At 36.2% G+C, this 13,735-nt stretch overlaps 1 protein-coding gene across 1 annotated transcript in view; it reads left to right on the top strand.

The window, feature by feature from the left end:
* The first annotated feature begins 642 nt into the window (after positions 1–642).
* The window catches only part of UTP6 (UTP6 small subunit processome component), a 77,591-nt gene continuing 64,498 nt past the window's right edge, over positions 643–13,735 (top strand). The window contains exons 1-6 of the mRNA XM_053696379.1: positions 643–811; positions 5,555–5,639; positions 9,973–10,014; positions 10,244–10,336; positions 12,383–12,430; positions 12,531–12,594. Of these exons, the coding sequence (XP_053552354.1) occupies positions 720–811; positions 5,555–5,639; positions 9,973–10,014; positions 10,244–10,336; positions 12,383–12,430; positions 12,531–12,594 (424 nt within the window). The 5' untranslated portion in view covers positions 643–719. The remainder of the gene's footprint in view (positions 812–5,554; positions 5,640–9,972; positions 10,015–10,243; positions 10,337–12,382; positions 12,431–12,530; positions 12,595–13,735) is intronic.

The following is a 13,735-nucleotide window of genomic DNA, read 5'->3' as shown; positions in this document are numbered from 1 at the left end:
TGGGATGTCTGGGGGTGTTATTAACAGAAACTTGCCCATTCTTGTATAGTAGGCAGGGAGCTTCTAAATATGCTTGGATAGCTAAAGTGGGATGGACTATTTGAGGTAAACTTGCTGCCACTTCTGAGATATCAGTAATAACTGAAATTGCTAAAGAAAAAAAAATATTTTTTTCCCTTAAATGTTAGAATTTCATAAAATGGAATATTTCTATTTATGTTGCTGCCAATTTGTAATAATTAGTAAACAATTGTGGTTGTGATTATTTTTATTATTTTTTAACACAATATAAAGTATTGAATTAGTTATGCAATTGTGTAACCTTTATTTTTTCAAAATATATTGCTCCATTATTATGATTATGTATTGATATTGCTATCCATTATCATGAAGGAATAGTATTTATTGATTAACTGTATTAAAGCATTAGCAGTATTATTTGATAAAGTGATTAAATTAACTACTCATTCTTAATAAAAACATTTTAATTAACTGTTGTTTAGAAGGTTGATTGACTAAAATGTCATAATAAAACAAAATACTATTTTAACGTCTGCTGAACATCCCAGCGAATTAGACCAAAGTATAGCAGCAGGAACCATGTTGATGAAGTTATTGTAGCCGTGGGGAAGCCATAGAAAAGCACACAGGAAGTCTATGATATGCCCACATGTGCACTCAGAGATCGGTGGCGGTGCTAGTGATCGGTAGATAGGAAAATGGCTGAATTTGCACAACGGCGAATCGAGGATAGAATCCCTGAATTAGAACAGCTCGAGAGAGTGGGTCTCTTCACTAAGAAAGAAGTCAAGTGAGTTGTAGTTTTTAATGTAATTGCTGTAACTGTGTTGCTAACGTGTTATGATTTGCGTGTTGTTAGAATTATGTATTGTATTTTATATTTAAATTAGAGAGGTACGTGCCTGCCGTTCTTAGTGATAGTGGTTCTATAACACAATTTTCCCACTATTCATACTTGTGGTTTTGGACAGGAATAGACATATGTGTGTAAAAATGGGGCTACTTGTTTGTTTATGTATTATTTGTGTGTGTTATAGCTCTTAACAAAGGAGGGGGCGCAGCAAAACGCAATGTATGAAATGTGTATGTAAATATAAATAAATACACAAAAGGAGAGCCCTACATAGACTGAGAAGACTGGTTTCATTTAGATATGACTTCAATATTTCAATTACCCTTTGACACTTCTTTTTTTAAGATGGAGTCGACTCTCATTGCAACATTTTGCCTAGAATATGCAATTGTTCAGTACTAAGGCCATATCATTACTGTTCAGCCAGGATTACTACTAGGGAAGGAAAGAGGAATCCAAGAGGGGCACTCAAGTCGAAAATTAAAGTTTCATGATTCTGATAGACTCAGAACATGCAATTTTAATCAACTTTCCACTTTACTCTCATTAACAAAATGTGCATACTTTTTATATTTACACTTTTTGCGTCACCAGCTCCTACTGAGCATGTGCAATAATTAACAGAATATACTTATATATATTTGTGATTGGCTGATTCCTGTCACATCACGTGACACAGGAGTGGAAATAGACATAACTGATATTTGTCAGGCAAAAAAGACTTCGTTTGAAGTTTAGACTAAGTGCTATTTCATTGTCTTTTTATCATTCATTTGTTCTGAGTCGCTGAGTAAGCAATATAATTGCCTTACAGATAAGGGTGAGTTTAACATAGTTCTTTTTTATTTTTTTTATGAAACAATGACAAACTAATGTTTATTTTTAGTGATGCTAAATCCTAATGTTTGTTATACGCTTGGGGTTACCATCACTTTAATATAACCATGTTGGCTGTGCAAAACTGGGGAATGGATAATAAAGGGATTATCTATCTTTTTAAACAATAAAACATTGTTGAGTAGGCTGTCCCTTTAAACTCCTGTAGTTGCTTAAAGTGAATGTAAATTTTGATGTTTAAGTGCCCGGTTTTTAAAACTTTGATTAAAAACAGGGGCACTTTAATTCATCAAAATTTACATTTCACTCCTGTTGTGACAAAAAACTTACCTTTAAAACTTCACAGCAGCTGCTGCTTCCCCCGGTCTCACAAGCCATTTCTGATGTCAGAAATGATTGATAGGTCATCCTCCAATCACAGATTCCCCCCCGGGGGATTCAGTGTCTGATTCACTGCTGTGATTGGAGGAAGCCAGATACCTCATTTTAGACCCAGGAAGAGGCTTTGAAACAGGTGGAGGAAGCTGGAGCTGCTGTGAAGATTAAAAGGTAAGTTTATTTTCACAACAGGAGTGAAATGAAAATATTGATGAATTAAAGTGCCCCTGTTTTTAATCAAAGTTTTAAAAACCGGGCACTTTAGCATCAAAATTTACATTCACTTTAATTGCACAAATGCTCCCAAGCATTTTAATGATCTATAGTTAATCGCAAGCCATACTGACTACACATTGAAGAAAGCAGAACTTTTTCCTGTCACCTCTGATTTTCTGACTGTTATCTGGTAGACATAAGACACTAGGTAGTGAGTAGCTTCAAAGTAAGTACCCACGGGGAATAGGAATTCTGTTTAAAAAGCACTTTGAAAGATTGTGATAAATGACCACTATACACAGCTGTCATTTTATATGCAGTGTCAAAATGTTTTATGTTTACAGTCCCCTAATTTAAAGGGACACTCAAGTGATAAACTTATGATTCAGACAGAGCATGCAGTTTTAAGACACTTAAAAATATTCTCCCATTATCAAAATTTGCAGTCTTTTTATATGCACAGTTTCTGAGGAACAAGATCCTACTGAACACTAGTTACTAGTTAGATAAAACTTCTAAAATAGGGCACAGGTGTTAATTAGGGCAAAAAGTCTAATAATGACCGGTGCTGAAGTAAATTTGAGAATATGGTTAGATAAAAAAGAAAAACAGTACTTATAATTATCACTCTTGCCCCTAAAAATAAATTTGCTGTAGTGCAAAAAAAATGATGGCTAAAAATAAATGTAGCCACCCACACTGATAAGGAAACTGCAGACAGACCTATGTGCAATATGATTAGCAGTTTAATGTGCCAAGGATCAAAAAATAACAACAAATATATTAACACATAACCCCAATATATAAAGTCCATATGTAAGAGCGGAGGATATTAATACCTTTGTAGTTCTAAGGTTTTCATACAGATACAGCAAATCCTGGTATAGCCCCAGCAATACAGATGATACAAGACCCAACAAATATACTTGCTGAGAATGTCCTGTTGGTTTCACTTTAAATGCTGGGATAACCGGATCCTCCATGTGACGGTCAAGCAAAGTGGAACAATCCACGCTAGTTTGTACAGTGCTGTATATATTCGTAACAGGTTGCAAATAAGCGGCTAAACAGCAAACCTCGCAGACATACCCCCGCTAGCTCCGGTAGTTCCTTGCCTGTGTAAGCACCTCTCATAATATAATCTCGGTAGCAGGATGAACTGCCCTGTCCGAGGCAGCTGAGAGGTCGGAGATCTTTCCAATTTGCCCTACTAGACAAGTACTCCGGGCATACCTTGGCGGTTTTACAGGTAACGCAGATTGCAAACAAGCGCTAAGTGTACCAGTGATGTCGCACATTAAAGTGTCCATAGAAGCGTAATCTAGCGTGATTAATTAGGGCAAAAGGTTTATACGTATACTAGTCTGTGATTGGCTGATGTCTGTCACATGATACAGGTGGCCAGCAAATGGGTGAAAAAATTAGTTTGTCAGAAAAAAAATCTACTGCTTCTTTGAAATTCAGAGTAGGTGTTAAATAATTGTCTTTTTATTATGTACTTGTTAATTATGTAATTCTACTGCATTGAGTGGTCCTTTAAAGTGAGATTCTGCTGCTTTTGTTTTTTAATTTTGTCATAAAGATTAGAATTAATTGAACCACTATGAGAACTTTTTCTTTTTATGCTCTGTTGCTAATCTCTACATTAAAGCGAAAATTAAGGGGTTTTAATATACCCGATTAACCCCTTCACTGCCGGAAATAATAGAAGTGTGACGCACAGCTGCAATTAGCGGCCTTCTAATTACCAAAAAGCAATGGCAAAGCCATATATGTCTGCTAATTTTGAACAAAGGGGATCCCAGAGAAACTTTTATAACCATTTGTGCAATGATTGCACAAGCTGTTTGTAAATAATTTCAGTGAGAAACCCAAAGTTTGTGAAAAAGTTAACTCATTTTTTATTTGAACGCATTTTGCGGTGAAATGGTGGCATGAAATATTCCAAAATGGGCCTAGATCAATACTTTGGGTTGTCTACTAAAAAATATAGTTTTTATGGGTAAATAAAAAAAAAAAACAAAAAAAAAAACTGTTTAAATGTAGTAGTGATGGTAAAAATGCTCTGGTCTTTTGGGGAAGTTTAGTCAGAAATGCCAGGTCCTTAAGGTGTTAAACAACTTTCCAATTTACTTCTATTATCTAATTTGCTTCATTCTTTTGGTATCCTTTGTTGAAGCAGCAGCTATAAACTTCTGGGAGCTAGTTGAACACATCTGGTGAACCAAAAACAAGCGGTAAATTGGAAAGTTGATTAAATCACATGCTCTATTTCACTGGTTTACAAACCTGGCCTCCCTAACAGGCAGATTTTGAGGATATCTAAATTGGTAACAGGGGAAATAATCGGCTGATAAGTAACCATGGTAATTTTACCGGCTCTCATCCAAAGTAAATCCTGAAGATCTGGCCGGTTGGGGAGGCCGGAGGACAGGTTTGAAAACCAATGGTCTATCTGAATCATGAGGGGAAAAAAATAGTTTTTCATGTCCCTTTAAACTGCCTCAGCCTGCATAGCTGGAATTAATAAAAAAAAAACCCATAAAACTATGATCACCCCTTGCAAAAAACTTTATCCCAAATATTTTAGGGTAACTCTTCGAGAGGAGGGAGCTAGCATGGCACAAGTACAACGTTATATTTTGCCATGCAATTCTGCATCTCAAGTGCAGATTGCAGGTGTACAAGGTCTCTGCTTAACATCTTGTCTGCCGCAATCTCAAAAAGTTTTTCCCTTTTTTTATTTGTATGTTTTTCATATAAGAGTACACCTATTAAATGTGATTGAGTCTCATAATATACATTTCCAACATACATTGTATCTGTTCGTGAGCCAGCAAATTAATTATATAAATATTTGTGTGTAACATATACAGTTTTTGGAGATATATATAATGTTGTTGTGGGCGCCCCACCCAGCTGATTTGACTGACCACCGGCTAAATAAAATAAGCTAAATTCAGCTAATACCAATTTTCAATGTTTATTACTTAAATTATTGTTAAATAAATTTGTTAAATTATGCAATTAATTTGGGCTATGGATAGCAGACAATATTAATTTATAATGCCCCAACCCGTCTACTTTATAATGCCACCCAGCTGGCAAACTTTTCTGTAGAAAATCAGTATGTATACAGCAGGGATGCCTTTAGGTACCCTCTATACAATAGGGTTTATATATACCAATGCACATACACGTTTTGCTTGCATAGTAGCAAATTAATTTATGCCTTCTGTATTTTCACAGGTCAGTTATTAAAAAAGCAACTGCTCTGGAATATAAACTTCTAAGAAAATCAGTTGGCAAAGAAGATTTCATCAACTACATACAGGTAACTGATGGCATATGTAGCTGCACAATGTTTATCTGAGCTGTGCAATTGTCACTTTTTTTTAAATTTAGCTTAACGGTTACTTTTTTTTACTACTTTACTTTCTTGTTTTTGTCTTCTTTTCCTGTGTGGTACTTAATCAAGTACTTTGAGTAAATTTGGATTTCTTCAACTGATGCTGATGTGGCTGGTAATCCTTGTACAATGTAATTAGATACTGATTTTTTTTTTTTTAGGAGCAGTTTAAACAGACACACACACTCACTCACCAGCCACTTTTATTAGGTACACCTTGCTAGTACTGGGTTGGACCCCCTTTTGCCTTGAGAACAGTCTTAATTCTTCTTGGCATAAATTCAAAATGTATTGAAAACATTCCTCAGAGATTTTGGTCCATATTGCTGCAGATTTGTCGGCTGCACATCCATGATGCAAATCTCCTGTTCCACATCCGAAAGGTCCTCTATTGGGTTGAGATCTGGTGACTGTGGAGTACAGTGAACTCATTGTCATGTTCAAGAAACCAGTTTGAGATGATTTGAGCTTGTGACATGGTGCATTATCCTGCTGGAAGTAGCCATCAGTAGATGGGAACACTGTAGTCAAAAAAGGGATAGATATGCTCAGCAAAAATACTCGGGTAGACCATGGCATTTAAACGATGCTCAATTGGTACTAAGGGGCCCAAATTGTGCTAAGAAGATATCTCCCACGCCACCAGCTTGAACCGTTGATACAAGGCAAGATGGATCCATGCTTTCATGTTGTTTACACCAAATTCTGACCCTATCATCTGAATGTCGCAGCTAAAATCGAGACTCATCAGACCAGGCAATGTTTTTCCAATCTTCTATTGTCCAATTTTGGTGAGCCTGTGCAGATTGTAGCCTCAATTTCCTGTTCTTATCTGACAGGAGTGGCATCCAGTGTGGTCTGCTGCTGTTGCTGTAGCCCATCTGCTTCAAGGATCGTTGTGTTGTGCATTCATAGATGGTATTCTTCATATCTTTGTTGTAACAAGTGGTTATTTAAGGTTACTGTTGCCTTTCTATCATCTCAAACTAGTCTGGCCATTCTCCTCTGACATAAACAAGGCATTGTTTTCCACACAACTGCCGCTCACTGGATATTTTCTCTTTTTCGGACCATTCTCTGTAAACCCTAGAGTTGGTTGTGCGTGAAAATCCCAGTAGATCAGCAGTTTTTTACTCGGACCAGCCCGTTTGGCTCCAACAACCATGCCACGTTCAAAGTCACTTAAATCCCCTTTTTTCCCCATTCTCGGTTTGAACTTCAGCAAGTCGTCATCTAGATGCCTAAATGCATTGAGTTGCCGCCATGTGATTGGCTGATTAGCAATTTGTGTTACCAAGCAATTGAACAGGTGTACCTAATAAAGTGGCAGGTGTGTATACGTATGTATATCTCTATCAATGCTATAATTTATGACATGTACTAATTTGTTGCTATGTTAAAAACAAAACAAAAAACTGCCTCCTTTTGCTGTACTAATAAAACTAAAGAACACTGCTATGCGCTCAATAAGCATATGGCAGCACATAGGTATTTCATGACTTATTGTTGAGAGCCTTTTTTTTTTTTTTTTTTAGGTTAGTATAGGTTTTTAATTTATAATAAGGATTCAGCAGTGGCTAGGCATAGGCACCTCAATCTCACACACGACTAATAAATGACTGTTAGTTATAGATAAAGCTGTTTCCCCACTAAGGGGCAGCAACAAGTTCAAACTACTACAGAAACATGAACTATATTGGATTTATAAACTAAAAACTATTACCCCTTTGGGTCTAAACCGTGAGTGAGATATGAGTTTTTATGTTAATTGACTCATGATATAATCAGTATTCATTAATAATCTTTACTATACACACACTGACCTTTAGAGGATAAAAGGAGGATAAAACTTGTGCAATATGTTATCTAAAGTGTGATTTAAAGTGTGATTTAAATATATTAGGTGGTAAGGGGTCATTCTTGTATTACGTTATCAATCATGCACTTATATGATATACATTATGTACAGTACGTTGTATGTATTTTTGAATTACTTATTGTGTGGGATTGAGTATATTAACTCTGCTTTTACCCTTTACTAGTGTTGTCTTTTCTTTAAATTTAAGCATGATTTTCTAGATCATTTGAGTATATATACTTTGCTTCTCCCTTTGTCTAAGCATAGTTATTAAATTCAGATTAAGCTTTCAATTAAGATATAATCAATCCTTGCATACTATGTAATATATAAAATGTCATCTGAACACCTTAAGATACCCTTATGAGCTTTTAGCTATCATACGAGTAATGCAGCCTTAAAGTTTAAATTGAAATCTGAATATATGCTATAGTCATTTAGTTGAATGCATTTATAAACTTGGTTGCGTATCTTGGTTCTTGTTCGCCCTCTCTGCTACCCTCTTGGATTTTTTTGTTCACATGTTGTGATAATTGTACCATATGTTTTTAAATGCTTGTTTTAACATATGTTGACTATCAATACTTTGATTGGACACTGCCCCTTTAAATGGTGGGTCAGTGTTACAGAAGTCATTCCTATGATTAAGTGCCAAGTACCGGCACGAAACGCGTATTACAGATTATGCTGCCTCTTTGTACTATACCTTTTTAACTTGTCATATTACAGGGAGTGCAGAATTATTAGGCAAGTTGTATTTTTGAGGATTAATTTTATTATTGAACAACAACAATGTTCTCAATGAACCCAAAAAACTCATTAATATCAAAGCTGAATAGTTTTGGAAGTAGTATTTAGTTTGTTTTTAGTTATAGGTATTTTAAGGGGATATCTGTGTGTGCAGGTGACTATTACTGTGCATAATTATTAGGCAACTTAACAAAAAACAAATATATACCCATTTCAATTATTTATTTTTACCAGTGAAACCAATATAACATCTCAACATTCACAAATATACATTTCTGACATTCAAAAACAAAACAAAAACAAATCAGTGACCAATATAGCCACCTTTCTTTGCAAGGACACTCAAAAGCCTGTCATCCATGGATTCTGTTCACCATCAACATTGCGTGCAGCAGCAACCACAGCCTCCCAGACACTGTTCAGAGAGGTGTACTGTTTTCCCTCCTTGTAAATCTCACATTTGATGATGGACCACAGGTTCTCAATGGGGTTCAGATCAGGTGAACAAGGAGGCCATGTCATTAGATTTTCTTCTTTCATACCCTTTCTTGCCAGCCACGCTGTGGAGTACTTGGACGCGTGTGATGGAGCATTGTCCTGCATGAAAATCATGTTTTTCTTGAAGGATGCAGACTTCTTCCTGTACCACTGCTTGAAGAAGGTGTCTTCCAGAAACTGGCAGTAGGACTGGGAGTTGAGCTTGACTCCATCCTCAACCCGAAAAGGCCCCACAAGCTCATCTTTGATGATACCAGCCCAAATTAGTACTCCACCTCCACCTTGCTGGCGTCTGAGTCGGATTGGAGCTCTCTGCCCTTTACCAATCCAGCTACGGGCCCATCCATCTGGCCCATCAAGACTCACTCTCATTTCATCAGTCCATAAAACCTTAGAAAAATCAGTCTTGAGATATTTCTTGGCCCAGACTTGACGTTTCAGCTTGTGTGTCTTGTTCAGTGGTGGTCGTCTTTCAGCCTTTCTTACCTTGCTTTTGGGCACTCCAGTGATGTTGCAGCTCTGAAATATGGCCAAACTGGTGGCAAGTGGCATCTTGGCAGCTGCACAGTTGACTTTTCTCAGTTCATGGGCAGTTATTTTGCGCCTTGGTTTTTCCACACGCTTCTTGCGACCCTGTTGACTATTTTGAATGAAACGCTTGATTGTTCGATGATCACGCTTCAGAAGCTTTGCAATTTTAAGAGTGCTGCATCCCTCTGCAAGATATCTCACTATTTTTGACTTTTCTGAGCCTGTCAAGTCCTTCTTTTGACCCATTTTGCCAAAGGAAAGGAAGTTGCCTAATAATTATGCACACCTGATATAGGGTGTTGATGTCATTAGACCACACCCCTTCTCATTACAGAGATGCACATCACCTAATATGCTTAATTGGTAGTAGGCTTTCGAGCCTATACAGCTTGGAGTAAGACAACATGCATAAAGAGGATGATGTGGTCAAAATACTCATTTGCCTAATAATTCTGCACTCCCTGTAAAAGTAATTTTTTAACTAATTGAGCCTGTGGTGTGCAGCCATTTTTTCTTCTTATAGGTTTTAATGATTATTATTCTGTTTGGTACCTTGTTTTTGCCGCCTTATGTTTCACATATTTTTGCTACTAAAGTTTCTGTTTTTTTTCCCTTCTTTAGTATGAAATTAACCTTCTTGAACTAATAAAGAAGAGGAGAATGGTAAGTGAATATTATACATACGTACGTACATACATACATTTCGGCTCCATTTTGGGCCTTATAGATATTTTTTTGAATTATTTTTTATCTCTCTCTAAGTTTTTTTTTTTTTTTTTTTTTTTTTCTTTATAAAAGCTTCACAAAATGTATGTGACTGCCAATCTTTGTAAGATCCATCTTTCTATCTCATTAGTGGTTTTCAGTTTTTTTTTGTTTTAAATTATTTTAGAGAATCTCATACTCCTTCAAGAAGGATGAAATAGAATATGTTGTTGTTCAAAGAATTCATGGGGTTTTTAATCGTGCAACCAACAAATGGAAAGTAAGTACTTTTGTCCTTCAATTAAAGGGCCATAATACCCAAATGTTTAAACACTTGAAAGTGATGCAGTATAGCTGTAAAAAGCTGACTAGAAAATATCTCCTGAACATCTCTATGTAAAAAAGAAAGATATTTTACCTCAAAAGTTCCTCAGTAGCCACCTCCCATTGTAAAGGATTTCTAAGCAGCAATTTAGTGTGTCTGTCCTGGGACAGCTTAAGGGATGAGCCTCGTGAACTCTTATATTATTTCACCAATCAGGTAAAGGAAGCTTACTATGAAATCTCATCAGAGTTAAGTCAAATCTCATGAGATCACAATAAGAGTTCATGACCTCAGCACTGCTGATGCTGATTGGCTGCTGTTCATTTCTTCATTTTTTATTTTTACCTGCAGCTGGGAGCAGGTGAAGTATAACTTTTTACACAGAACTTAATTTGCTGAGCTGAGGAGATTGTGAGGTAAAATATCTTCCTTTTTTACATAGAGATGCTCAGGTGATATTTTCCTGTCAGCTTTTTACAGTTATACTGCATCAGTTTCAAGTGATTTAGCATATGAGTATTATGTCCCTTTAAGTGTTTTTAAATTTGTGAATCCTTTTTTTTTTTTTTTTTTTTGGATAGGAAAGTCAAAATGTAAACTTTCAGAATTAGGAGTATGCAATTATAAGACACTTTAAAATTTTCTTCTATTTAAATTAACTGTGTACTCTTATTATCCTTTGTTTGAAAAAAAAAGTGTGCATGTACCACACTACTGAGTGCTAGCTGGTGATTGGTGGTTGCACATGTCTCGTCATTGGCTCACCAGATGTGTTCAGCTAGCTCCCAGTAGTGCATTGCTGCTCTGGAACTAACTTTTAACTATGCATTTAATCCCTTTGCAGGGGTTATATACAACCAACAGTGCAATAATATAATGCTCTAACAGATTACGTTGAGTATTTTTTCTTTTTGCAATTCTGTGTCCCTTTAAACTGCCGTCCCCAACTTCAACAGAATGGCTACTGCTCACATTGCTATTAGTTTTTTTATTCTATACTATGTTCTCTTGTCAGCTCTAGGTATATTGTGACTTTTGGTTATCACACAAAATACATAGCAGGTAGCAAGAATTTTAAAGTTTTGCCATTTTCATAGGTAAAAAGCCCATGGTTTTTATCTAATGTAATTTCAGCTGGAATTGAGTATTTGTGTGTGTGTCTATCATGCATGCAACCTCAAACTGCACAATACGCTTGTTAAAACACTGGCAACTGAGTGCACACCTCTTCCATCATAGAGTGCAAGAATACTTAAAGGGACATGAAACCCAAAATTTTTCTTTCATGATTTAGAAAGAGCATGCAATTTTAAACAACTTTCTAATTTACTTCTATTATCTAATTTGCATCATTCTCTAGATATACTTTGCTGAAAAGCATATCTAGATAGGCTCAGTAGCTGCTGATTGGTTGCTGCACATAGATGCCTTGTGTGATTGGTTCACCCATGGGCATTGCTGTTTCTTCAGTAAAGGATATCTAAAGAATGAAGCAAATTAGATAATAGAAGTAAATTGGAATGTTGTTTAAAATTGTATTCTCTACTTAAATCATGAAATAATTTTTTGGGGTTTAGTGTCCCTTTAAGCTCCAAAATTGAGCTTAACCAACCGACACTGTTAAGGGGTAAAAATAAGAGAGAGGAGAATTGTAAGGACACAATGAAAAACAAATATGAGTAGTAACCATGTTATTGCATTTGTGCCCAGCAGGTTAATGTCCCTGATTGTTTAATGTTGGAAAATCTACATATTAAATACAACAATGAGTGATGAAGCAACATTTTAATGAATACACTAAATATTATTCACTTTAAAAATACTTTTATATAAAATCATAAAACGCTTCTTTTTGTCTAAACTGTGGCTGCATCTTCTAGAGGAACAAGAACATTCTATAATCTACATATGTTAGGAGACTTTATAAACATACATTTCTCATGCATAAAATTTGTTGTTAGTGTCCCAATTTAATCTACGTGCTGTAAATTTTGTTTCCAGGAAGACCTGCAACTCTGGATGTCACATGTTGCATTTTGCAAGAAATGGGTAATAATTAAATTTTTTCCTTTTTTATTTCTGGAAGTTTTGATATTTATCTTTTATTAAAAATAAATGAGAACCCCCCCCCCATATTTTTCATTTTCAGAACTGCAAATTCCAGATGAGTAAAACATTTGCAGCTTTGTTGGCGATACACCCTGATAAACCAGGTAATGATCATTTTGCTTAAAGATTTTGTTGAAGATTGTGGTTAATGACTTGGGCGTTGAAGCCTTCTAATGGCTTAATCATCCTAACTTATACTGTATTGTACAGAGAAGGGGGAACCCTGCAAAACTGCTGCAAGCCACAAGAACATTTTAGAGTTTTATGCTGATATTTCAGAAGTGGGAGTGACGTGTCCGTTGTTTTGAAAAAGGAAAAAAAAAGTTTTTATTTGAATGGCTGTGTAGTCAATTTGTCAAATGTCACCGCTATCACACATTTTGTTTTATTTAAATGGATTATCTAAAGTCGGAGGCAATTATGAGCCCAAAAAGTAATTGAGGCCAGATCTGATGTGTAAAATAATCTTTTCATTTTGATGCATGTTTGTTTTTATGGTGGTCGTAAACCCCAAGGCAGAACATGCTGTGATCTGAGATGTCATTGCAGAAAATGCAGCATGTCTGCAGAAAGAACAGAACACAAGCAGGAACTGTTAGCACTTTAACTTTGCAGCGCTGCTCCACATCAGGCTGCAATGTGTATGTTTTCTTTAACATAATGCAGCCAGAGTGAAGCTCTGTTTGAAGTGTATAGTCAAATACAGAGTAGCACTGCAAAGTGACAGTGCATTGATTAATGCTTTAGTTTAACTGCCTAAATTAAAATGTAATTTCAAACGGACCTGCAGAAAAATGTTCACTAAAAAATTCTGATTGCAGAAAGTGGAAAAAAAAGTTCTGCCTCTGGGGTCGTAGAAGAGGGGTAAAGGGACATACAATGTCAGTTGTATACTGGGACTGTACAGGTGCTATAACAGCGTTATAAAAGGGCACTGACCAGAAGTTGTTTAAAGGGAAACTCAAGTCAAAATTAAACTTTCCTTCTTAATACAGGGAGAGTCCACAGCTGCATTCCTTACTTGTGGGAAATACTGAATTTGGCCACCAGGAGGAGGCAAAGACACCCCAGCCAAAGGCTTAAATACCTCCCCCACTTCCCTCATCCCCCAGTCATTCCTTGCCTTTCGTCACAGGAGGTTGGCAGAGACGTGTCAGAAGATTTCGGAGTAGTTCCTTAGGAAGGGTATCTACCCTTCGATATGGGACTGCGTTTTAAGTAGTCTTTTCAGCCTCTCAGTGAGAG

Source organism: Bombina bombina, chromosome 1 (genome assembly GCF_027579735.1).
Source record: "Bombina bombina isolate aBomBom1 chromosome 1, aBomBom1.pri, whole genome shotgun sequence".
NCBI lineage: Eukaryota > Metazoa > Chordata > Amphibia > Anura > Bombinatoridae > Bombina > Bombina bombina.
Note: the sequence above shows the minus strand (reverse complement) of the source record. Positions and strands in the feature narration are given on the sequence as shown.